Genomic DNA, 25,366 nt, shown 5'->3' with positions numbered 1-25,366 from the left:
GCGTGACACCCGTCAGGTTGATGAGAGGGGTGAGGCGCCAACGATCGTGCAGGAGGCCACACGGGCACATGCTTTCCAGGCAGGAAACAAAATCAGGAGACTCAGTGATTGGCGGTATCATTGTGACTATTCTAGCCTCACCCTGCTTTCTCGAAATCGCTGTCGATCGGATCTCAGATCTTGATTCGAGCCTACGCTCCAAAAGGGTGCCAAATTTTAATGCCGCCCAAAGTGAATTAAGTTGGTATATTCGGCAAGTTTCCACCCTCGAGGGACCCTGTTTGGGGCGGTAAATCTGTCCCTGATGCGCTGGTCGATGAATGAGGAACTTGTTGGTCAGTGTTCCCGACTGGAAAGCCTGCAGATGTGACAGGACCGCCAGATTCTACGTCCCCCTTGCCATTCTTTCCTCTTCGGGCCATCCGCCACATGCGAGGCAATGCACAACAGTGTTGCCAGGTTAACTGCATCATCCGAGGCCAACGACAGAACCATGTGGTGTGGACGAGAAAACCCATGCAGCTCAGGATGGCTATCAAGGCTAGGAACCATCCGAATGTTGGAGGGATGAAAGGGATGACCGTCGGTTGCATGGAGAATACACTTGATGTCAGCGCCACCGGTGTAACATAAAGCATCATCATCCATGAAATTCCTTTGTTGTCCTCTGCTATTCGATTCGCTTCGAGACTGAGATTTGTTTGTCGGTTGCTCATTTGTATTTGTTGGTTGCCCATTTCCACAACTTCCAGGCTGAGTTTGAATTTAAGCTCTTTGGTATATTGACTGCAGCGATCTAGAAGATGGTCCAGGGTCTGATTGAGTTGACACAACTCATCGAAAGTGTCCTGGATCGAAGGAAGCAGTTTGCTCTCCCGAGGGAAACGCGGACCGCTGACAAAGTTGCCAGCTCGCCTCGAGCAAAAAGGTTCGTAACTCTTGACCGTCTTTGACAGAGTCTCCTTCACGTCCCTGCAGAGGCGCATGAACTGTAGCACCCAGTCGAGTGAACAGCGGAGACTTTTATTGTGACTCTCATCCCTCGAGGCCTCGCTAGATGCTGGAGACCATAGTCGATACTCATGGGTCCCTTGATGGCGCTTAAGACTAAGTTTCAACTTCTTCACCACCACCTTCCATTCTCGTGTTGCCTGCGCAAACCGGATCTTGAATACCGTCAAGAAATATTCTTCGGGATCCCAGATTGGCTTATCTGCGTCTGCAGATCCGTATGTGAGCGGGTCTGCACGCATGCCTCTCGGAGAAAGACTGTCTTCATGGTATTCTAACACGTCCTCTTTGGATTCGTCTTCAGAATCGAAATAGTAGGTGTCGATAAAGAGCCATGCCACCCACCTCGACCAGTCCGAACCTGCGATCACGCAGGAGACCTGGGCATCGTAGAGGTAGATTGGAGAGGCACCGCCCTGCCAATCAAGGAAAGAGACATCTTGCGAGCGTCTCAAGGGCATTCCATCACGGTCCCGGCGACAATCCGTTTGTCGAGTCTTCGAAGGCCTCAGGGCGAAGAAAGGAAGGTGAAACGCGAATTTGAGCATGGGAAATCCTTCTGTGATGGCGGCCAACTTCAAGGAGGGTTGAAAGTCTAGATAATAGTACAGTGCCCCCCGAAGAGCTGAAGCTTGGTGAGAAGAAGCAGTTTGCACCAGCGCATAGATACTGAAGCAGTCCAAGTCTGTGATGAAGACAAGGCGCCGATCTGCATCCGTCAAAACCGGTCGCTTTCTAGCCTTGGCCGGAAAAGCGTGAGGATCCGCCGAAGGGAAGCGAGGCTTTTTCAGTTCTCTGAAAAGAGCATATACCGTCAGCAGTTTACAGTGTGCCCGTGACGGATCGAGCGGGCCCTGCAAGTTCCTGTCATCGAGCCATGCTATGAGTCGCAATGATCCGTCTTGTTTGTATTTGGCTTTCCGAAGAGAATCGATGCTCATCCCAAAACAAAATTCTTCAACTCTGTCTGCTCGTGGCAGGAAACCAAGCGATTCTTCGGGCTCGCGCATAAAGATGCGGATCACATCATCGATCTCCAGTTCACCGGACTCCGCTAGGCCTTCTACATGCGATTTGTTGTCGACCCTGAGAGAGATGTTTCGGCGTTTTCGGAAGATTTCAGGCCAGCTCTTAAGCGCGGTAGCCGAAAGCGTATAACGGAGGGCTTGATCTGGATCTCTGTCACCGGATGCTCGTTGACGTTTGGCCTGAGTCTTTTCCATGAGGGCGACTAATCCTCGGCGTGTATTCGAGGAGAATAGAAGGGATGTGCAAGAGGTGCCGCGTATACAAAAGACACAAGCGGCAACAGTGGAATGTCAACACCATGGTGAAAGTTGGAGTGTCTGAGCGGTAACATGATGGGAGGCATGGTAGGGACTTTTGTAGAAAGTATACCAATGTCGATACCCCCACCACCATTCGATCTAGCGCGTGTGCCACCAGCGTGCCGCTTCATCTGTTGCAGGACTTGAGAGGCACGGATCTGCAGTCTGAGAACAATAGGTCATGAAGAGAAGAGCCCCCAAAGTAGTGCTGGTACCAAATCAAGGCATGTCAGGGGCATTGGAACCAACACAGCAAGCTGCGAACAACAAGGCGGCATCTGGGAAGGCATCAACTTTTTCCTTGGCCGACAGAGATCAAATCGCCGAACAACTTGGGCTCCAAACGTAAGCGATTGGATTTGCGCGACATGCCAGGCTGTTGAGCCACCCACGCTGAGCACGGGGGGAGAAGGGGGGGGTGTTTGTAGGATCCAGCCGATCCAGAGTGACTGATGAGTGACTGAGTGACTGAGGAGGTCGAAAGAAGGCGCAGGCAGTGCAGTGCAGCGGGGCCAACCGCAAGGTCCGCAACGGGCAGTGCGGGAGTGGCAAGTGACGCACATGACACTAGGCAGAGCAGGGAAGCCAGTGGCGGTTCCCAGCATCACCGACCGATTCAATTGTCTTGCCTTGTTGATAAACTTTACAAATCCGACGAGGTCAGCTCAGGTATCATAGCCCGTGACTCCGTGGTTGTCCGCAGCAAAGTCCCTAGATGTCTTCCATCAGCCCTCGACGCTGCGACGTATGTGTCGACAGCCCCGAGTCTTCGGGCAGCAGAGGCATCCAGGCCATGCCTACCTACCTAGCCTTGCTAGGCACGGAGTTGAGAAGCTGGACCACACAGAACGAATGCGTGTGACCACAATAGAGTGCAGGGCTGCGATTGTTGGAGGCGTTGGTAACTCTTGTCACTTGCCCAAACGCCCGGGTTCACCGACTTTTCACGTCGTGACGCCCGAACCCGTTCCGTAATCTGGTTGCCTTGTTGGCCTTTTGGTCGAAGTTAACCTAGTGTTTTCTTTGCCCAGAAGCCTGATATTGGACCTCCTTCCTCTGGAAGAATGTGCAGAGATTCCTTACGCCTTCAGTCTTACGATTGTAATGCTATCGTTCCCTCCTCCGCCTTCATACAAGCCTTGTTCAAATGCACAACCGCCTCGTAGCGGCCGCTGTGAGTAAAATAGGGCTTGCGAGATCGCTCCGGATGGGCGATATAAAAGAGAGTAAGCAACGGAGATCCTATGACGGCATCCACGGCTTCAGTATCACTCCGAGGCTATTATCATGTCACACAAGAACCGCTGAGGACAAGTCAGATGCATAGGGTGATACGCCAGGATGATCAGCAAAAGAGTAAGTAACCTCTGTCAAGAAACTCCCAATCCCGTTCACGAAACAACTATTGCTCCCAGAGAGCTCCAGCCTTCGGCCACACGAACCCCGAACCCAGATCTAAAAGGGATTGGTTGCAAGCCAAAAACTCCTGCACACGGAAACCATATGAGATAGAGCTCTGACAATCGCGCCGACGACCTTCGACCTGAGATGAAACCCAGAGGGGCAATCACCCTGCGACAGGTAGCATTCATCCTTCTCCCGCTTGTTGATTCCTTCAATAACGTAAAAGCTCCGCGGTGTCTCCCATGCTTTTGTGCCTGCACTGTTTTATCCCGAGAATACTTGCAGAGAAACGGTGAGGAGGGAGGGCGTCACCAACCAGCAAGCTGGTGGAAGGCGAGGAAAAAGAGCTGTGCAGAAATTGAAGTCGTGGGTTCGCTGCCGTTTCGATGCCGTCTATTGACGTCTATTGACAGGGCCCTTTGGGGTTATCTCTGGACAACTTTCTCGCATTTGCAGTTGCTACAACGTGTATGGTGACAATGAGGACAGTGCTGTTTCTGAATGCTGATCGGCGTCTGCCCACACCGGCAACAAGTGTACACAAACACAACACCGGTCTTTTTCTTGGTCTTTGACGGAGGCTACTTGCAACATGTCAACACAGCTCCCTAACTGACCGTGGTGATCGACACCCGTCGCATCCGGAGTGCCAACCCTTTGTACTGACCATTTTGTTTGTTTGTATAGGCAAACATACACGCAAGGTGAGTGTCTGCAGAGATATCCCAGGTCACGGTCTGGCGCATAACAGCGTTGGAGCGGGCGACGAGGAGTTCCGATCTGACCACCACCGACCGTTCACACTGATAGGAGCAAACCCCAAGAACGACGCCCAACAGTGAACAAATAAGAAGCAGACAAAACGATTGCAATCAAGAAACCACCCTATAACGCGCTGACACCTGATAAAAGACAAATTCTCAACTATTTAAGAGACGAAGATCATGTGTGTCTGGGGAAAAAAAAAATTAGTGCCACCGCAGAAAGGCGAACGGGTCCTTTGTCACCACCCCCTATTTGGCACGTTGAGCGAGCTCTCAGAAATCACCACTCCAGCCCCATTGCGGATATGTCAACTGCAGATTCGCACGATATTAAATGTTTGCTCCGGAAAAGATAACAACCACGTCTCAGAAATCGAGCGGCATTCTTCACTTGGCGACCAAACAAGCCCCTCCACAGCTAGAGAACAGGAAGTGGCTACCTCCTTTGGGAAAGATCTATAGAAAATCACGAACACTCGCAAGGGCAAATAGGTAGGTCAAGTGCAAATTCAACAAACATTAATCTAAGGCGCGAACAAATGGGGCAGATCAAGGTGTGAGTGACATCCCTGATGTTCTACTTTCGGACGACGCGACACTTCTGCAGACGCGAAACTACACAAACCATCCGGCATGTAGCCAGCCAGGGTATCTCTGGAATGCAACCGTCTCAGGTTTCCCGAGGTTGGGAACCCAGCCCTCCATCTCTCCCATTGGGAGCGCATCTGTGGTCTCAGGCTCCTCCATATGCAGAAGGCAGCGGAATGCAGATACCCGACTTAAAATGCATGCCCGAAAAGGAACGACCTTCCCGCGAGGATCCAGTCTGTCACAGAGAGGAACCTCAAATCTCCGCATTCGTGGTCGAGAAGCTGTTGAGAAACATGCACAGAGCATTTTGAATTGGTCAGCAAAATTGAAAAAGTTGATGGCTCGGTATCTTTCCAACTCGACTACGAATATATGCGACTTCTCCTCAATACATGTTGAAGCCTTTAGAACGTTTTCTAATTCACAGTAGTGAAAAATATAGCTACTACTAATGAGTTATCTAAGTATCCGGTCAGAAAATCTACTCAGACCGAGAACTTGTGTCCAATAACTGTAACATCTCTGTATAACAAACAACCTAGAAGTTAGTGGCAGGAATCAAGACGGTTACAGATCCAGCCTCATACAATAAGAGATATATGTAATACACCAATCAGAACTGGAACATATCCTCCCTTCCTCGTCGCCTGAGAACATCCTCGCCACCATCAGACAGGACCACGAGGACCTTCTTCAGGCGCTTCTCCTGCGTACCGGCAGATATGGAAGTTCCAGTCCGCTAGACATTGCCGATGACGAGGGCCGGTCCGGTGTCGCCCACCGACTGCAGCTTCCATGGCATGATGAAGAGTCGGTCATGCTGTCGCCGCGTGTCATGACACAAGGGGGACCACCGCTTTCTAAATCACCTGCTGTCCTCTTCGTCCTCCATTGCAACAGACGAGGCATGTGCACGCTTGACAAGTGGTAGTTTCCCCGGCGCAATTGTGAAACTTGCGAGATGACGATTCGCCAGCGCGAGGAGACGGTAATGTAAAAAACAAATCCTATAAACCACAAAATGACGAGCAACCCGATGAACCAAGCGAACGTTGGTTGGACATAGGGAAGGACGATCGGGTTCATCGAAAAGATGCTCATCGTGAGTCCCACAGGTGAAACATAAATCTGTGGGAATAGGACAGAAATTAGATAAATGACCCTTATGCAATTCTCATTAGAGATAAGCTTACCATCATGACCCACGAATAATTATTAGTCTCTCTTGCCTGCTGACTTTGTCTTACGCCCACTTCGACTGCGTCAAGATTGAGATGAATCGCAAGCTGGTGAGTTGTTAGCAACGAACGCGGTTGCAGTAGAGTCGGATTCTCGCACTGCGACGGAATTTCATCGTACCCTTTTAGAGAAGTATTTGCCCCGGGCAACAAGATATTCAAGCTGCTGCTTCAGCGACTTCAAGTTGCCAAAGATTGCCTCGATTTCAGCCAGGAATCTCGAATCGTTGGGCGATTGTGGCAGTCCGTGGAAGAAAGCGGCGCAATTACGCAGCCAGGTCTCGACGGCATCGACGGCATCCGTCAACCTCTCTAATAATTTCATTGACAGATCGTTCACCTGCATTACCCAATCATAACAACGTCGAAGCCTTTCGCCATGACCCCCCTCCTCCTTGGGGGAATGACAAACTGTCGATTGCGACAAGAAAAAGTCGTTGGACTAGCGAACATGTCAACCAAGGACACAACAGTAGAAAACTGATGCAGCCGGTGTGCCATGAGACTGCCGTTGACCGACTGATGATTGGCTTTTTGAGCAGAATCAATGTCGGTATACTTGCAATCATCGTCAATAGCTACCAACCGTGGCTTTCAGATTGTGATAAGATATAAGGGACCGTACCTGCTCGAAATGAGAGAAACTTTCCCTAAGATTCGTGACCACCTGCAACCATTCGCGTGTTACCTGTCGGAGTCGATGTTGGACAATGGTAAGAAAGTATTTTCGCGGATCCCAGATCGGATCGACATCTGCGTCGACATTGCCGTAGGTCAACGGATCCGCATTCATGCCGTGGTCACTCCGCTTATCCTTGTCGTATTCGAGGACAGTCTCTCTTGCTTCATCCTTACCATCGAAATAGGTGTCGGCGAAGAAATAGGCAACCCAATGCCGGTCATCTGACCCAGATATCACACACGTCAAATGAGCTTCACACAAGACCTGGGGAAGATATCCGGATTGCCGATTGAGAAATGAGACATCCACTGTGTTTCTCAACGGCCCACCGCGTGCGTATCTGCGGTGGTCTTCACAGCGAAAAGGTCTCCAAGCGTAGAATGGCATGTGGAATTCCAGCTCGAAGCACGAAGGCAGTCTTGACTATGAAATCGCCTGTTCAGTCTTTAAACAATAAAATTCTCACATTGATTAAGACTTACTGGAAAATTCACGCTCATGAGAGCTCGGCCAACAATGTGGTGGTAGAGAGCGTGACGAAGAGGCCTGGCTTGATGGTATGACGCAGTTTTCATGAGAACCGTGGCGGTCTCGGAATCCAAGTCAGTGACGAATATCAGACGCCTTGCCGCATCCGGCTCGTCTGGTGCCCACCGGAGACCTATCCTCCAGCCAGGTGCAAAGGGGCACACACCTGGCGCCCGGGAAACCCCCTGCTGCAGACGCCCCGAGAGTGATGCTCTCCTAGAGTCCCTCATGCAACAACTCAGATCGATCGTTTCTCCAGGTTCCGTGTGGTCCCCTCCGTCGGGCCTACTGTGCGCCGAGGAATCTGCTCGCGCAACCGCTGGAGAAGCTTGGAGAGAGAGGCATGGAAGGAAAGAGCAGCGAGGTCGAATTCGCTAGAACCATTAGATGAAGCTCGCCCGACGGCGAAAAAGTCGAATTAAGTAACTCACGCGTTTCGACAACTTCTCGAAGAGTCCAGCTGCCGTCAGTGGATTGCAATACACTCTTGAACCGCCCTCATAGCAGCGTTCGTCCAGCCAGGCAATATAATAAGGAGAACTACCGTCTTCCGCGTCATCAGGTCGGATGGTTCTGGAAGTGGTACCATCCAAAAAGTCTCGGATCTTCTCGACCTCAAAAAGGAAACCATCGGTTTCATCTGGATCATGCATAAAAAGATCGATCCAATCTTCATCGTCTCCGAGCCCTCGCTGGCGTTCGAGATGCGTTATGTTCTCGTTCTCGTAATCGAGGTCATCCCGAGTGCCCTGGAAATCCGAGGGCCAGGAACTAGATCAAAGAGTCAGGCCGCTGCTCCAAGCAGAAGCGCAGAGTTGCTGCTGTTCCTTTCCCCGTGGTTAACTACGCACCTCATTGTGTCAGCTGAATCTCAACGTTTTGGAGGGCGTGATACGAGTCACAGATTGTTTGATGAAGCCAGACCCTTCGGTATCTCAGGCGCTCCTAATCCACGGAACTGCGGGATGTGAGTACTTCCACATCGTGGAAGTTGACCCAAAGGCAGCCCTCCCATGGCAGCCGTTTGTTCAAGCTCGTCATTGCTGATTCAATGCTGAGGCGCAGTCTTTATACCCTGGAAGAAAGCGTGCCACAGGTGATAGGAGAATAGAAATATGCGGGCGTCTCATACTGTGATTGCCTTGCAGATAGTAGGGCAGCCGCGACAACAATGGAGTTCATGCCCAACTTGGGTCACGAGACAGAACAACGAACTCCCGGTTGAGCCTCATCAAAACCTCCCACCAATTCAGTATCTCCACGATTATAGAGCCTCCTGGAGCATGGATGAAAATAGAAATCCTACAAGTGCAGTTTTCATTCGGGCGCACTTGGACGAGGTCCAGCCAGCAATATTTCGGCATTAATCAAAGCGGTCTGTGGAAGACGGTGAGAGCACTGAGGCCGGGCGGCGGTCGATGAGACGTGGCTGCAACTCAACCGCTGGCCAAGGGAGCCTCTGTACTTTTGCCCATGGTCATTTCCAAGCTCTTTCTTTGGTACATCATGTCTTCGCAGCCGGATCACATACCCAGGGGGGTAAGAGGATGCATTGTGAGGCGTGGGTTACACCAAAATTCGGGAGGAACAGGAGCCCGAATGTACGGAACCCTCTGGGCGCTGGCAGGGACCGGATTGGCAGGAGAATGTCAAAGGGCAAAGCAATCAGATGGACTCTACAGGGGATTCCATGAGGTGAAGAGGAATGAAGCTCAGATGAAAACACCTAAAATAAATACCCCAGACAAGACTAGTCGTAAGCCATGACGGTGGAAGTCCCACATGGTGTTCCGTTCTTCTGCACCGCAGCCGCAGGCGGCGTGAACTCTGCTACGAGGTGCAGCCTACCGCTGCGCCTGCGCTTCGCTTACCGCCATGCATCACCCATCACGTTCATTTGCGACAAAGCTGTCGTTCAAATTAATGAATGTCATCGGTTCATTCGCTGCAGAAGTGGCTTGAGTATAGTCTCGGAGGGAAGCACCGAATATGAATCTCACGGACACAGGGATTGGCAACGTTCACAGACAGAGTCATGCGCAAGAATTTCTTGCAATCGCCCTCAGCCCTCCTTCGTAGTCTTGGTAGTAGTCTTTCCACTTTTCCTTCGCTTGCCCTCTCTTCGGTCACCTTTGGCGGCATGATCCTCTACAACACTATCATTCGGCAAGTCAGGTTGCCGCCGGTTCCCTCGATCTGCCAATGCGTTTCGCTCCTGCTCCATCTTCTCTTTCCCCCGCCGCCGCCGCCGCTCACGTCTTTCTTCTTTCGTTTCCACTGGCTTCGGCGTTGCCTCTTCCCCGTTATCCACTTCGACCGGCGTGTCGAGTTCAGCGGCTTCAGGCCCAACTTGTGGTTTTCGCTTCTTTTTGCTCCTCTTCTCCAACCTTGCCTGAAGATACTCGCCCACTTGCTCGAACTCCGCAACAGGATTTTGCTTTTGGCTGCGCTGACGACGCTTCTCATCCTTGTCACGTAGCGCAAAATATGCCCCAACCTCTTCAAATTCTGCCGCAGCTTCTCGCTTCTTAGATATCGTGGATCCTGTGGTATCGCCTTCTCCCTCATCAATCGCATCGCTCTTCCGCTTCTTCGCAGCTCGCTTTATATCGTCGACCTTGCCAATTGTCCCTTCCATCTCTTGTCCCTTCACGAAGAAGCTGTAAAGTCCCCCGTGTTTTCCGGCCGCATAGTCATGTGCAACTGGCGTAGCTGTGCCACTACTTCTCTCACTCTCGCTCTTGCCGACATTCCCCAGAGCACTTTCAAACCCTTTCAGCCACCACTGATTTCCAGCCTGTGGTTCATGCGCCTTCTTCCCAACGCCAAACCGCCCTTTTCTTTGCGAAATTAAGAGAGGCTTGACAAGACCGACGCCGTTATTGCCGACTTTGGCAGGGTCGTAAGCGAGTCCTCGGTGTCCTTTTTGTTTATATGGTCTTGAGTCGAGAGAGTGGCCGGGTCCTGCCCAGCCAAGAGAGAGCAGATGAGCATGAGCGTCCATAGAGGGAAGAGGTGCACAGGCCGGAGTTAGCAGAGTGGTATCATAGTCAACAAGGTTCACAAGATGTCCGCGGCTGAGAAATGCAGTATGGTTGTCTATCGATCGGGGCTGGAAATTTGGGCTGCGGAAAAACAAAAAAGTTGCGTAGGCCGCCTCGGCCCTTCCCGTGGCAACCTCGACGGGTGTCGCTGACTAATTCGTCACGTGAATAGTCTTGGCATGAATATCTCGTCTCTATTCATCCTCAACTACAATTGTCTTCTGTGTCCCTTGCCCCTTTCAGTGCGCCAACAGCTCCTTCTTTGGGGTCACCATGATCTTGACGTGGTCATCTTTGTTGTTGACTAGCTCCTCAAATCCTTTTGTTACGACGTCGTCCAATGCTATTCTTGCCGTAACCAGTTTCTCGAGTCCCTTGAATTTTCCTACTTCTCGTCAGGTACGTCTTGAGATATTTCGGGCTTTACTCTTTACCTGCCACGAATTCATCCACAGTCTGCTTGAAATCAGCTTCAGTATAGCTCATTGAAGCTCTGAAGATGATCTCCTTCAACATGAAATGCCCCATGGGCACAATGCACTGCCAAGCTTCGTCAGCTGTTTGAAAACCAAAGTGGGATAGAACGCTTTACTTCTCTCTCCCATCCAGCGACATTAACGTAAGTTCCGCCTCGTCGAAGAGCATCCATACCATCTTTCAGACCTGCCATGATTCCTGCGCAATCAAACACAATGTCCACCCCCTTAGCGTCTGTTAGTTCTCGGCATTTCTCTGCCACGTTGACCTCCCTGGGATTCAACACTACATCAACAAATTCCGCTGCCTGTTCTTGCCGCTTAATCGTTGGCTCGCTCACGATGAGCTTGTCGACTCCAGAGGCTTTTAGCACAAATATTAATGCTAACCCAACAGGTCCACCGCCAAGGACAAGTATCGTCTTGTCCACATAGTCGTCAAATCCTGACTTCTTTGTTGCATGTCTCGCTACCGTCAATGGCTCGATCAACGCGGCTTCGGACAAGGATACCGAATCAGGCAGGACATAACACATGTCCTCTTTGACTGCAACGTATTCTGAATAACCTCCCCCATCGTTTGACTGCAGGCCCAAAAATCCCCAGCTGTTGCAGATGTTGGTGTCGCCGATATTGCACGAATGACAATTGGAACAAAAGACTCGTGGATCAACCATGACAGGCTGTCCGATTTGTAACTTGCTATTTGAGCCAACCTTACTCACTCGACCACAAAATTCGTGGCCCATCGTTACAGGCAAGACTGCCCCCGTCAGTGGATGGGGTGTCTCCTTCCTAGGAATAACCGCCGGTCCTGGCGATTGTTCAGTCATGGTCTCAATTATCCGGTTGGGCACTGCGACTTACCAACTAGATACTCGTGCAAATCAGAACCACATATCCCACACCATTCGACTTCGATCAGGACTTGGTCGTCGGCGATTTGTGGGACATCAACGTCCTCAACCCGCAAATCTCGCTGCGCGTGGTATCTTGCAGCTTTCATTTTATTAAGTCGGTTTTCTTTGACTTTTCAAGGCTGAGACCTAATCGAAGCAAATCTGAAGGCGGGTTCTTATTGAGGCCGTGAGACCTTACACTTCTCATGCGCCGATACATGCAGCACAGCAACAACGAAAGCAGATACTGATCCCTGACGAAGATTCGACTGATTCAGAAATACCGAGGCAGGGTCAAACCTCTTCCCCACACTTCCCTTCACGAATTAGCATGATGAATTCTGTTTGGAACTAAGATTCTACACCGTTTGCTGCCTCTGGGCATCCTCGACTTTTGGAGTTAAACATCAGTTTCAGGCCGGTTGAGATCCGACATGATGCTTGGTAGAGTATAGGCCAGGCCTCCTAATTTTATGCGACAAAATCTTGTGGTTCATTGGGATTCGGCATATCTCTATGCGTACATTTGCAACCTGGCTGTTCAGTCTATCGTCCAAGGTACGTCCTCGTTCCTCATGTATGGTGCTAATCTCGAAGTATCTTTCATCACTTCAGCCTCCACGCGACCGTTTCCGAGGAACGACCACATATTCTTGTTGTTGTATCGAAAATCATAGTGCTCCCACCGCACGAATTTAATGGTTTTCATATAATGAAGCGCCTACTGAAGTCAGACTTTATTCTTAAGGAGACACCTTTTACTCACCGAACCTCCCCAAATCCACAGCTTACCACCAACGATGTTGTTTTTATACCAACTGCTCTTATTAGTTGACGTTCCGACCCTAATCGTGGTTGCGGACTTACCTCTTGCACTCTGTGTTCCAGACAGAGCCTTTGTGCCATTCGTCAATATGCTCATACAATTGTTTCACCGGCTCCATTTTAACTTCTAGAGCTCGAATATTTTCCTCCTGAATCCTCTTCATGCATTGCAAGATGTATTCAACTTGGACTTCATGCGATGGAAGAGCTGTGCCAGATGCCCAATTGCCTCGGACGCCATTGACAACGAAGTAGTTGGGAAATTTGGGCACTGTGAGGGCGAGGTAAACATGTGGTTCTGGGTTGAACTCATCTGCCATGCTGACACCATCCACTCCGAAGACTTTAAATGGCGGCGCAAATGCAAGGTTGAACCCCGTTGCGCAAACAAGGATATCGACTTTGTGCAGGCGACCAGCATCATCGATCAGTCCTTCGGGCACGACCTTGACAATCTCGTTATGAATTGGTGTCACATCTGTGGTTTCATTAGACAAAATCGACGTTACGTTTGGCATACTAACTTTCTTTGACCAAAGCCTCGAGATAGCCATCGCCAGGAGTTATTCTTCGGCCTGTGCAACTTGTCAATGGTCCGTCAAAAAATATCGCAATTCAACATACAGCCTGGTGCCCATGATGGAATCAACTTCTGTTTCAGTTCTTCGTGTCCTGGTCCGATGCGCCGATGCATCTCCTCTCGCATCAGCTTCTCGGCCCATTTGGATGTCTCTGATCCGGCGATGAACATGTCGAACAAATTGTTGACACTCGATTCGAGTTTTTTTCGGTATTCGAGCAAGGCTTGAGGATCTTCACGGAATTTCTTCTTGTCCTCTTCGGTGTACCAATATTGTGCCTGAGGTGCCTGTTTTTGATTGGCGTCCGAAGAATGACTTTTGTCCTCTTGAAGAACCTGGCCGCCAACGGGTGGAGAAATCCATGTTACAGATCTCATGAATGTTATCAGGTGTTTCGCTTTCTTCTGGACCTGTGGCACGATTTGAATGGCAGACGACCCGGTTCCAATTACAGCGACTGTCTTGTCGGTATAATCAACCGCTGGCAGTTGTTAGTCATGATAGGTTCAGCGGCCAATGCAAAGCCTACATGTGTCCCAATTTGCGCTATGAAGAAGTTTTCCCTCGAAGTCATGCAGTCCTTCAATCTTCGGCCCTGCTAAGATGTCAATATCTCACAGCTGTTCGGAAACAGGCAGCCTAACACTTCCAGTCGTTGAGGAAACCAGTGCCGTTTATGATGACATGACACCAATCATTGATCCTGCGACCCTCAATGTCAACCTCAACCTCATCTAACGAAGGTCAGTTCATGCAGCAGCACCATAGTTTCATCTAGACTAACATATGCCTTTCTCCTCCACCCAAGTTGCAGATAGGACCCTGGAATTGAGTTTTATGAAGGGGTGGAGATCGTATTTATCGGCAAACTTCTCGAAATACTGCTTAATCTCTGGCGCATATGCATAGAAACTGGACCACTCTGGATTCGGCTCAAATGAAAAGGTATACGCGTGTGCGGGAACATCACAAGCACAGCCTGGATAACGATTCTCAAACCACGTTCCTCCAATTCCGGAGTTCCTTCAACGCGGTCAGTAGACACCATCACGAGTAAGGAAAAGCGAGCACAAACTTCTCGTAACAGACGAGTTCGTAATTCTTGATATCCTTCTTCATCTTGTACGCCACCAACAGGCCCGCAGCGCCGGCGCCAACGCAAATAACCCGAATGTAATTCGGTTTCGAATGCCATTTCGGCTCAACTTTATAACCGAGTTCATTCACCATATTGAACAGAAAGCAATATTGGATCGAATAATGGCGACGTCTGCAAGAAAGGGCAACAACCCAGATTAATCCAAACAACCATCCGCGCTCGCTTCTCTATATGGGCTTCGGTAAATGGTCCTAAGTGGCATCCATTGGATCCATCTTCCTTTCAGCTTGATTGCCCCGCACAAGTCACAGAGCACCCAAGAGCATAGTCCTGCGCCTGCTCAAAAAGCTGCTCTGATTCAGCATTTTCTGACAGATCATCACTCCACGCCACTGGAACGAGTTTGCCGGTGTGCCGCTTCGTTCAATCACATGCTTGATGGAAACCCATTGGGGGAGAACGCAGGTACTCACTGACATGGCTTTCTGCGACACACACGAGGTCCTTTCCGAGGTTCCAGGAGTACTTGGGATTGAAAAGTGTCGTGGGGACGAACAAAGTGGGACATCCTCATCATGGATGTGGAGAAAGCGGGGGACATAATATCATGAGCAGCAAGGCTGTGCCCAATCTACCGAACCTAGGTAAAAGTGTCGTTGGAGACGTGTGGCAGCTGCTGTTTGGTCCCGCCGTGATTGAGCGGGTGAGTGCGATGCCGACAAGGACAATGAGAAGTGCTAGTAGCTAGCTCGTTGACGAAATTCGTGCAACCTCTGTAGATCAACGACATAAATTATTGGAGCCTTGCACTTTCTAGAAGCATTTCGATCTTCGCTGGACACAATTCTCTGACTTTAACCGCTCCATCCCCGAGGCTCGGCAAAATGGTCTTTCGTTCGGGACCTGTTGCTCCTGGCATCGCATTTGTTACTGGCGGTGCACGCGGGTTAGGGAACGCCATTGGTGTATCATTTGCAAAGGAAGGTGCCAGGGGCGTGTGCCTGGTTGATATCCAGGATGAAGCAACGTTCGAGGAGGGCAAGAAAGCGGTTGAGAAATACGGTGCCAAGGTAGGCTGCTGTGAAGGTCAAAAAAGTCATGCAGCTCAAAAGCATCGTGACGGCTCCAAGTCAACGCTGATGATCTCCTTACCCACGCCATAGGTTCTATGCATCCGCGCCGACGTGACCAGGGAGGAGGACGTAGAGCGAGCGGTCAACGAAGCAGTCAAAGAATTCGGACGCATCGACTATGCAGCGTCAGTACATTTTGTCATTTGTACCATGACTCCGCCCATGGAAGTTGAACCTACGGAGCATTACTGAGAGAGTCACCAGGAATTTTGCAGGTATTATCGGGCCCCTGGGTGAGACGTGGGACACCGACACGGATCAATGGAGACGGGTTATCGAAGTTAACACAGTCGGAGTGTGGCTTTGCAACAAGTACGAGCTGAAGCAGATGATGAAGCAGGATTCGATCGAAGTGTAAGTGGAAGGGTGCAGTCTGCAGGGAAAAGGAAAATCTCGTCCAAGGCTGAGGCATTATGTGTGTGCAGCGAGGAGGGCCGACCTCGTCAGCGAGGCTCGATCGTCAACTGCGCATCCGTCAACTCTATCCAGGCCGGTGCTGGTACCACGGGATACACCGCGTCGAAACATGCCGTGGCCGGCCTCACAAAAGCAGTAAGCAAATCCCCGTCCCCCCTGGACTTCAATCCGGATCACCGCGTGTTCCTTCCCTCGCTTTATCCTCATCATCATAACACCTTCTTTCCATCCCAGGCCGCCCTTGAAGCCCGCCGCCACGATATCCGCATCAACGCCGTCTCGCCCGGCTTCCTTCTGACCAAGCTCCTCGACCCCTTCATGAAGCAGGGAAACGGCGAGCTCGCGGCCAAGGCGTGGGAGGAATACGAAGCCAGACAGGGCCGCAAGGCCACCTTTGACGAGATCGGCGACGTCGTCGTGCTCCTGAGCACCCCGCGTATGAGTCTGGTGGTGGGCCATAACCTTGTCATCGATGGGTATGTTACAAGTGGCGCTTGATGTTTTGGGTTGTTTTTCTTGTGGAGTTTTTTTTTTCTTTTCTTTTTGCTAACTTGATGCCCCCGTCTAGAGGATTCACGATCAACGAGAATACGTACTAGACAGATCTGGGATATGTTGGTCATGCATGCATGAGCTCTTTTCGCTAGGTATCAATCATTTTGGATTTTACTTCTTCCAAATTCGCCCATCTCATGAGTCTGCCTGAACACGCATGCGCTTCCTCCTGAGCATGGCGGCATCGGCGACAGTCTTGTACATCTCTGGTCTCTTTCTCTCTCTTCAAGGTGACACTGGTTCGGGGGTTTGAGGATAGAACCAAGCTCCCGCCGCTCCCAAATTCAGATCCATTAGCAGGAGCTCAATAACGCTTTCCACCCAATCCTGCAACGATTCCCAGCCGACGATGAAGGGCGTCGTCTCCTTTGTCGTGCTGATCGCATATATTGACCGTCTCTCGAGACGTGACTGGGATCGAGGTTTCCCCTACCCGCTGCGCGCCCAGGGTTGGGCAGTCGTCAAAGGGCCACCTAACGTGACTAGGTTGACACATCAAGGGTCTTTGGCATCCATAAATCCTTCGCTTTAGATGTGTCACTGGGGGACAACTCAGGGTAGGGAGCGAGCGCACTTCGTAGACGCGAGGCATCACTGCCAGGGTGCGTGTGCGATTTTCATAGGCCGTTCTCCAGCCGCTCGCCGCTGACAGCCAGAGCAGGCATAATATGACCAGGCCCTGGATCACCTGCCCGATTCGCTTGCTTGGCTGGATCCAATCGGACGCTCATCACCCGGAAGGATATTGCAATGCACACCCCTGGGTGAAATGAATGCTGGGCCATGAGGAGGTAGAGCCCACGCTCTCCCACAAGGCGAAACTCAGGCCCGAAGGGAAGCCATGATGGTGATGATGACGGACCCCCGCCCCCCGTAATTTTCCTACATCGACCAACTAGCTTTGGGAAATTCCGTGGTCCCCTCAAAGGCGGCGATGTCGTGCTGCATCTCGGGGAACTTCTTGAAAAAGCCGGGGCGCATGGTCCAGTTCTTGAAGTTGTACGCGTACTCCAAAAAGATCTTGGACACCTCATACCGGTTTTGGACGGGGTTGTACGCGAAGATGTCGCGGTCCGAGTAGGGCCAGTAGAAGTTGAAGTTCTCGACAAACGCGGCCGAAAAGTCGCCTGTCGACGTGTATTTCTTGTGTTCGAAGACGAGGCGATCACGGAGTCCGGGCCTTTTTCAACGATTGTTAACGGATTGTTTTTTTTAAACAGCGCTGGGTACCAAGTACTCTTTTACAGAGAGTAGGATTGAGATGATAAGGACAACTTACCATATGAGAAAATCGATGACGGCTGGGTGTTGAACCTTTTCTTGGGACGGCCTAAGATAGTTGTTAGCTAGCCATTTTGACCCTTTTTGGGCGAGAAATGCTTACCTTGGCCGCAGAAACACTGGCACCCGCTCCAGGTTCTCTTTGGTTGGATTCTCTCGGTATTGGATCAGCGTTTGGCAGACGTACATCAACGCCATCCTTTGCGCTTTGGACGTCCATGTGCCAAAAACCCGCTGATCGACCTGCCGCAGTGCATTCCACACAGGGTGCTGGGCTTCCGGGCCAGCATTCTCCCAGCCCCAAGTCACTGCTTTGAAGGGTACGTGCATGTCAAGGGTGGATGTTGACGCCGTTTGATGCTTGACGCTGTCCAAGCAACTGATGAAGGCCCCGTTGGAAACGTGCCATTTGTCCACGTCAGGCGCGACCTTTACCACTGCATCCGTCGACGGAAAGCGGTAGTCGAATGGCGATGGGGTCTGGGGCTGCCACCCGCTAAAGCCCGTGGTGCCGCCCATTTCGAACATCTCGAGCAGAGAGTTCGGGTTGAAGTCGAAAAAGTCCTCGAGGCCCGCCACCGAGCCCATCGCATCCGACTGTGCCACGTCGACGTTCAGGCCAAGGCTGTGGCCATTGATAACCTCGGTGGCCTCTGAAGTGTCGGTCGAGGAGACTGAAGTGTGACGAAACGTAGTAGCCGGGTCTTCGAATGCGGCGGCCGGGGTATTCTCTGGGAACGATGTCTGATTACAGGTGCAACTGGATCCGACACTGCATCCGCAAGGCTTGGTTTCTGGTTGAGCATCACCTGAGGAATCCGTCACCAGTACAGCCTGGTCGATGACTGTTCGCATCTTAACCAAGGCATTTCGAAGGCGGTTGTTATCATTGCGGAGGTTGTCGATGATACGCGTCAGGTTGGTGATTTCGCCGTCCTTGTCGCCGGCTTCAAGGCTGCTAAGACGCTGTTCGAGATAGGCGATGCGGTTCTTGGTTCTCTCACGCGTGGCTCGTTGGGCTAAGCGGTCCTGGATCCTCTTCCTCTCCGCTCGGCTGTCGTCGGTGTCTCGCCGGCGCGACTTGGTCGATTTGGGCGTGGACGCTTCCATCATCATGACAGCGGACTTTCTTACTCAGGATGACAAGACAAGGTGCGGACACCAGCAGGGCGATTTCTGACTTGATATTGAAGAGTCAGGAAACTCGACGATGGAAAGTCGGCAAACTCGCCAAAGCCCAACCCGGAGGAGGGGGACAATACCCGAGGGCAAAGCCTTCCACCGCAAGAGGGAGGCAACCCATCAAGAGGCACCCGAGGCTCCTCGTGGGCTATGTCGCAGGGCAAGGGCCTCAAGGCGCCCAATATCCGCTTTCCCCGGTGTGGGGGAGCCTATGATTGTGTTGAGATTTGTGGCTCAACGGCCCCAGATTGCCAGGGGTGCCGAGGAGTACGTAAAAAGTCTTGGGGCCACTGAGGCTCACTCCCAACGGACCTGCAGAACGTCCGAGAGCTGCAGTATTTGGACATAAAAGGGGAGCATAAACCTCTGGCACAGGGGTCTAACAAACAGGCAATCCTTGACGCCCAGAAATCTATATCAGAAAACTACCATGGTGTGAGTAAGACCAGGGAAAGACTCCATCTCGAGAGCAGCGTGTCCCCTCTTTCCGGACGGAGGCTTAATTTCTGCCTTCGAAGCCACCGGTACTAGTGCTCCCCCAGGACCCATCCCTCGCCGTCACCCCTTATCCTGCAATCATCACCGCCCGCCGAATCTCGGGAACAGTTTGAGAGCATTTCCTCGATTGAAAGCCATGTTCAAACTGGGCTCTAAATCGGCCTGATCGAGCTCTCTCGCGAATCTGTCAATCGTTGTCCGCGGCGCGTACGGATAGTCACTGCCGTACAGAATGTGATCGGGTGTTGTATAATGCAGCAGCATCTGGATCGTCTGCTGCGACAAAGAAAAGCGCGAGGTCGACGTAGAACAACCCAATATCGTCGAGTATCTCTTCTACGGTTTGGGCGGTTAGCCCGACTTCACCCAACGATGCAGCGCGTTTGGCCAGGTATGGAAGGGTGCCCGCCGGCATGGGAAAGGATGATTTTGACGTTCTTGTAAGTTCTGCAACGGTTCGACATGACAAGGTCAATGGCCGTCCGGGTGGTCTCGTGTGGGTAATCCACGATGGGCTGCGGTAGGTTCTTTGCAATCAGATTCGTGTCGACAGGGGTGCGTCGGATGAACTAGCAGTTCCGCATTCCTGTCGTCCAGAGCCCTCCAGACTGGCTCGAAATCCGGATATCCCAGGTACATATTCGAGGACCCCTATCTTGTAATGAGCATGATGCCATCAGCTCCAAGCGTGTCGAGCGCATATTGTATCTCGTCAAGTCAGGCATGGCAGCAAAGAAACCGTACTTTGCAGGACTGTTGTCGCGCACGGACGCTAGATAATCATTCGCAGTGAGAGCAAGCTTTACAGATCCAGCTGGCCCAGCTATCGACGGCCCAGGCGACGTCAATGAGAATACCGTGGTGCTGATGCCTAAGGCATGGCAAAACTGGTTGTCGGCTTCGAGGCCCCATTGAGGAGTCCAAGAACCAGAAGGATCCCCCGCATTGCCCTCGAGTGCCTTGATTCTATGGAGCGATTAGCCTAGACCCATGACTTTGATCATTGCACTGCGAAGCATGTGGCTCACCTCCCAGGTAAAAATCAGGGACCAAATGATGGTGGACATCGAGCCTCTTTCTGATGCTTGGAGTCTCGGACGCCATTGTGACTTCTAGGGAGACTTGGATCATCAACGAGAGAGGACTCTTGATGACAGGTCTCGCATGACAGCATGTGTCCTTTGACGATTTATCTGATTCCGTAAGGTCTGGCTGCAATTCGCAAGGCTCTGGGTCTTTCCCAGAATGGCCGCCCTGCGTGACAGTGAGAGAGGACGGCATCATGAGGATCCAGGGCTTCGACGCACATTCTCTCGGATGGGATGGGCTGATGCGAGTGCCTCCTGCAAGGTTGAGATTCAACAATACCGTCCCACTCACGATCAATGCCCGTTAGCAGATGGTGGATACGGCATTTTGGCCCAAAAACAAAATCCCCGCGGTCCCTTGGGGTTGTGCTCCATGAAATCATTGCTTTGTCTTACTCGCTGGGAGGTGGCGTAGTGCTTGTGGGCTGTCATAGCTGCTCCGCGTCTTTAGGGATGTGGCAACCCTATTTCGTCAGCAGTGTGGCAATGAAAAAGCAGAGATGTCGTTGCGCCTGACCCGATGAACCGCCTCTTCGCCTGAAGAGATGGTCCTAGGCGAGCCTCGATCTGACGAGGCCATGGTCGAGATGAGGAGTTGCTGCATTGTAATATGAAATATGTCCTAATCCAGTCACATCCACTATGGCCTCGGAGCATCTGTAGCTGCCCGCATTGCCTGAGATAGAGATCCGAATACGTGGTCATTTGAAAGTTGTCCCCAGCACCTCTTGCGCCTCCTCCCTCATTTAGGTCCACGATGGTCATTTGAATATGTCAGACGGACTGAATTTCTCTGGGCTTGCGCCCTGGGCCGCAACCCCCTGACCTCCGCAATGCCTTGGGTTGGACAGCAGTTCTAGGCACCACTTGGCACCAGTGTTGAGAAAGGACTGGCTCCGAATGGGGGAAGATGGCTTCGCCCTATAAACCTCTGAAGATTCGAATCACAAACTCAAGAACGCATCCTTCCATGTTGTCGTGAGCAGCGCTGGTTCAGGGCCATTCCTTCCCATTTTCTCTCCGTACCTTGAGAAGCCAACACCTCAAGACTTTTCATCTTCGAGGCATACAGGTCACTTGCAAGTACAGGCACAAACCGGGCGCTGGGAAGGATTGCTTCACCAGCCCTAACGTCTCCACATCCAAGTCATTTCCCATCTTCGCCGCCAATAACCGCTCATCCAAAAAGTGATTGTCCCTATTTCGGTGCAGGTTATTACGAGTGCAAAACTTGACAATTGCGCCGTGGTGTCACATGGCCGTTTCTAGTGACCCTGGCTGGTCTTACGAGTACAATATATATAATAGCGGATCCTCCTCTCACCCTCCGATCGAGGAATTGATCTCTCAGAACTGGGAGCCTGGCTCAAGTTCCCTGGTTCTGCGGCGTTTTGTGTCATCTGTGATGAGGCTCTGCCAGCTGCCTGGATCTTTAAAGGCCGCTCCATTCAATGCCCGTCAGATCACTACAGCTGGAGGAGTCCTCCTTTCGAGCTTGTTTGGCTAAGTATAAATATCTCTTCTATTCTCTCCGTAAGACTGCTCACAGGGACGATACTTACCTCGGAACCGAACATTCAGCATAGATTTACCATTCGCCACTGGTAACTAATGGTTGACAGTGTTACCCACATCGTCAACAAGGGGGCATGCTCCTCCACCTCGAACCACTTGCCGTTGCTTGTGATCCATCGATTTGCCCACCTGAAGGGTGTCAAGGAGGAAGAGCGTTGGGTACTTCCGCAAGTGCTTTTTTTAGTCACTCCGCTCCGCCAAATACCATGAGGTTACAAGGGTAGGAGTTTTATTTGAAATTGATCGAGCAGAACAACCTGCCTCTGCACCCACCAACGCAAGACCGAGGCGGACAGCTGAGTGGAGTTAGACAATGTCCCTCGGGTTCCCAGCGTCCTTTTCAACCTGTGAAACACGCTCAAACACTTGCAGATACATTCACACTAGCCGCAATTTTTCAGACCAGTTCGGTGCAAACAATCGGCAATCACCAAGTTCGACATCTATTTTGGCTGGTGTAACCGCCACCATGGCTCTCTTGGAAAGGTGCATGCTCCGGCGAAAGCGGCCTGCCTTACAAGCTGGTTCACCAAACACGTTGCACATTGGCAGCTTTCTCGAGGCAGTATGGTGCGCATCCTGCCGCCGTAAATTCCCGCTCTCACGCTCTATGGCTCTTTCCCTTTGCGACGGTGAGGATTGGTCCAAGCAGAGCGGGGCTCGCAAGGATGTGGCCGGCATTCTTGGTATTAAACTGTGGCTGTCATGCCAGCGACGACTACTCACCCAGATGCGATTCAACCACGCACAGCGATATAGGAGATCGCACCTCTGCTACTTGCTAAGATCTTTCTCCACCACAGCCTACACCTTTCCGAGATTGGGGAGTTTTTCTTCTATCTCTGATTCGACGTCCAATGGTGAAGTCCCTTGCCAACCTGGACATAGGAGTAGAGGATCCGGTTTTGGCCATCAACACAGCTTCCGATCGGTCTTATTTTCTATACCCGAGTCGGCCAAGAGTGTAAGTGAACCATTTCCATTGGTCAGAGATGCACCACTGCCTTCCAGTTGTTCGTCTCCCTCGCCTGGCAGCATCATCGAATACGCGTACTTCTCCCACCCAAATGATGAAGGAATGTCACATGGACAAAACCGGATGACGCGGAATACGGCGCAGACGATGGAATTGATTTCCCAGCCATCGCGGAGTCGAAAAACACCGGTACGAAACCGCGATACCGGATCGGACTTGGAGCTTCTGCAGCCGGGGCAAACTTACCGATTTTTCCATCAGACCTTTTCTGCACCACTTGGCCAGGAACGACGCGCTACCGTTTAAACGAAGGCGGTTCTCCATCTGAAAGAGACAAGTATTGGCCATCTCTTGGACTTGTTCCACCGCTGCAGAAACTTCGCAACCCACCACAAGGATTCAAAGCTCTTCTTGGCTGGAGAATTCCCGTCGTGGATCGTTAGCGACTACGACATCAACACCGCTCCCCTTGGCAACTCCACTCGTTATAGATACTGCATCGGGCGATTTTATTGCATGTGTGCGTGCTAACGTCGGTCCAGATGCCCCCCCTCGAAAGGAAAGAAGAAGGTGACAGTCTTTGTGTGGACATGTGTAAACAATCCCCACATACCACAATATCCGGACGCTCTAAAAGTTTGTGTTAGCACCGATGTGGACACAACCCGATCTCCATCAAAGCCGGCACTTGTCCAAAATGCGCGCACAGTCGATGTCAGAACTGCAGTACCGAGAAAATTTCCAAGTGAGGAAACTGGGAGGGGCCGAGGTTCTGGGAGGCAGCAAGGCGGAACAATCATCTCTTCTTGGGTTATACGTTCCGGTCGCATTCGAGGCCGATTTTCGCGATGTGCATGGCGGCGAGCGGAGAACTTGTCAACTGGTGGGCACACTCTGGCGAGGCGGGTTGCCTTTTCCATGCGAAGGTATATGCGAGACGGGACACCGAGGCGCGCAGGGAGAGGCGGATGGGGAAACTATGGACGTGGGAGGGGGGAGGGATGGGCCATGGGTATAACAGGAAGAAAGAAGGTCGAGTCTTTGAAAGCCTGCCAAATCCTATTTTTTATGCCAGCCACGGAAATCGACTGGAGGAAGTCGAAGTTTGACAATCAGGAATATGCGCTTCAGCAATCTCCATCCCCATCTCGCAATTCCCTCTCAGAGTTCCAGGACCATTTTCACCCACCAGTCTCCCCGGGCTTCCCACTGCGAAGCCAGGGCCTCTGGGACCAGAAGTCGTCGCGGATGATATCGATGTGTTTCGTGACGACTTGTGCCTTTTTCCGGGCCTTGCGTATTTTCTCTGCTTGCGTCTTGGACACGGCGGGCTCTGGGACTGCAGAGGATCCGTCTTCATTGTCCTCGTCCACGTTGCGCTCGTGCTCGTGCTTAACTTCACCTGTCCCTCTGACATCCCCTTCTTCTCCTCCCTTCTTCAACATGTACTCTCTCAAAACGACGCTCCCTTTCTTGAACATATCCGGCTCGTCGTTGTAGTTTATCCCAAACCTCGAAAACAGGATCTCATTCTTGTCGGAGGACACGGTACCCTTTAGAAACTCCTCAGCCGCCGTGTGCGTCATGCCCCCTTGCTGGACCAGGGCCCAGAAGGTTGTGTTGTAGAGGTTGTTGATGTGGCCTAGATTTATACCTATTTACATATATGCGACGATCAAAGGGAGGGGCTAAACGGATAGGAAAGGGTAGGGAAGGGGGATGGGATGGATGGATGAATGGATGGATAAGCCTTGACTTACAATCAACCTGTCTCCAGCTCAAATAGTCCCGCAAATTGCCCCAGGAGGGATAACAGACGGCCCTGCCGTCAAAGGTCGGCAACATGTCCATGCTCAGCATTTTGCTCTTCTGAGCGGCAGCTGGCCGCGCACTCTCGTCTTTCTCCTCTCCCTCCTCCTGCTGCTTTGCTCCCTCCTTCACTCCCTCCTGCTCTGGACAAAAGAACAAATCCCACCCCAGCACATACGCTGCGGTAAAAGTGCTCACGACCGTGGAGACGATCTTGTCCCTGCGGCGCTCAAACAGCGTCGCCGACCGGTGGAATACGAAGCTGTACTCGTCCGACACGCCGTACGCGAGGACGATCTCGGGCATGGACGCGACGACGTGCTTCGCCGCGTGGTTCATCAGACGCAATGCGCGGGCGTCGTTCGGTTTGGTGAAGTCGTAG

General features: G+C 51.6%; 9 protein-coding genes across 9 annotated transcripts; 1 reads left to right on the top strand and 8 right to left on the bottom strand.

The window, feature by feature from the left end:
• Positions 1 to 236: 236 nt before the first annotated feature.
• On the bottom strand, positions 237 to 2,234 carry Z519_05639 (uncharacterized protein; the record flags this gene model as incomplete). Its single annotated transcript, XM_016763379.1, has 1 exon — positions 237 to 2,234. The coding sequence occupies one exon, from the start codon at positions 2,232 to 2,234 to the stop codon at positions 237 to 239; it is 1,998 nt and encodes a 665-aa protein (XP_016620992.1).
• Positions 2,235 to 6,261: 4,027 nt separating this feature from the next.
• On the bottom strand, positions 6,262 to 8,402 carry Z519_05638 (uncharacterized protein; the record flags this gene model as incomplete). The annotated part of the gene is made up of 6 exons (XM_016763378.1): positions 6,262 to 6,384; positions 6,458 to 6,676; positions 6,962 to 7,441; positions 7,501 to 7,920; positions 7,978 to 8,317; positions 8,398 to 8,402. The coding sequence occupies 6 exons, from the start codon at positions 8,400 to 8,402 to the stop codon at positions 6,262 to 6,264; spliced, it is 1,587 nt and encodes a 528-aa protein (XP_016620991.1).
• Positions 8,403 to 9,608: 1,206 nt separating this feature from the next.
• Positions 9,609 to 10,550, bottom strand: Z519_05637 (uncharacterized protein; the record flags this gene model as incomplete). Its single annotated transcript, XM_016763377.1, has 1 exon — positions 9,609 to 10,550. One exon carries the CDS (start codon positions 10,548 to 10,550, stop codon positions 9,609 to 9,611), a length of 942 nt encoding a protein of 313 aa, XP_016620990.1.
• Positions 10,551 to 10,829: 279 nt separating this feature from the next.
• Positions 10,830 to 12,072, bottom strand: Z519_05636 (chlorophyll synthesis pathway protein BchC; the record flags this gene model as incomplete). Its single annotated transcript, XM_016763376.1, has 4 exons — positions 10,830 to 10,975; positions 11,025 to 11,130; positions 11,183 to 11,880; positions 11,934 to 12,072. The coding sequence occupies 4 exons, from the start codon at positions 12,070 to 12,072 to the stop codon at positions 10,830 to 10,832; spliced, it is 1,089 nt and encodes a 362-aa protein (XP_016620989.1).
• A 434-nt stretch (positions 12,073 to 12,506) lies between these two features.
• Positions 12,507 to 14,601, bottom strand: Z519_05635 (uncharacterized protein; the record flags this gene model as incomplete). Its single annotated transcript, XM_016763375.1, has 9 exons — positions 12,507 to 12,686; positions 12,732 to 12,783; positions 12,833 to 13,268; positions 13,315 to 13,365; positions 13,415 to 13,852; positions 13,901 to 13,966; positions 14,016 to 14,105; positions 14,156 to 14,394; positions 14,447 to 14,601. The coding sequence occupies 9 exons, from the start codon at positions 14,599 to 14,601 to the stop codon at positions 12,507 to 12,509; spliced, it is 1,707 nt and encodes a 568-aa protein (XP_016620988.1).
• A 753-nt stretch (positions 14,602 to 15,354) lies between these two features.
• On the top strand, positions 15,355 to 16,518 carry Z519_05634 (uncharacterized protein; the record flags this gene model as incomplete). The annotated part of the gene is made up of 4 exons (XM_016763374.1): positions 15,355 to 15,540; positions 15,634 to 15,728; positions 15,808 to 15,957; positions 16,029 to 16,518. 4 exons carry the CDS (start codon positions 15,355 to 15,357, stop codon positions 16,516 to 16,518), a joined length of 921 nt encoding a protein of 306 aa, XP_016620987.1.
• A 939-nt stretch (positions 16,519 to 17,457) lies between these two features.
• Positions 17,458 to 18,972, bottom strand: Z519_05633 (uncharacterized protein; the record flags this gene model as incomplete). The annotated part of the gene is made up of 3 exons (XM_016763373.1): positions 17,458 to 17,755; positions 17,855 to 17,905; positions 17,960 to 18,972. The coding sequence occupies 3 exons, from the start codon at positions 18,970 to 18,972 to the stop codon at positions 17,458 to 17,460; spliced, it is 1,362 nt and encodes a 453-aa protein (XP_016620986.1).
• Positions 18,973 to 19,753: 781 nt separating this feature from the next.
• Positions 19,754 to 19,951, bottom strand: Z519_05632 (uncharacterized protein; the record flags this gene model as incomplete). The annotated part of the gene is made up of 1 exon (XM_016763372.1): positions 19,754 to 19,951. One exon carries the CDS (start codon positions 19,949 to 19,951, stop codon positions 19,754 to 19,756), a length of 198 nt encoding a protein of 65 aa, XP_016620985.1.
• Positions 19,952 to 24,356: 4,405 nt separating this feature from the next.
• On the bottom strand, positions 24,357 to 25,290 carry Z519_05631 (uncharacterized protein; the record flags this gene model as incomplete). The annotated part of the gene is made up of 2 exons (XM_016763371.1): positions 24,357 to 24,817; positions 24,936 to 25,290. 2 exons carry the CDS (start codon positions 25,288 to 25,290, stop codon positions 24,357 to 24,359), a joined length of 816 nt encoding a protein of 271 aa, XP_016620984.1.
• Positions 25,291 to 25,366: the final 76 nt, after the last annotated feature.

Source organism: Cladophialophora bantiana (assembly GCF_000835475.1).
Source record: "Cladophialophora bantiana CBS 173.52 unplaced genomic scaffold supercont1.7, whole genome shotgun sequence".
NCBI classification, from domain to species: domain Eukaryota; kingdom Fungi; phylum Ascomycota; class Eurotiomycetes; order Chaetothyriales; family Herpotrichiellaceae; genus Cladophialophora; species Cladophialophora bantiana.
This window is presented reverse-complemented; position numbering and strand designations above follow the sequence as displayed.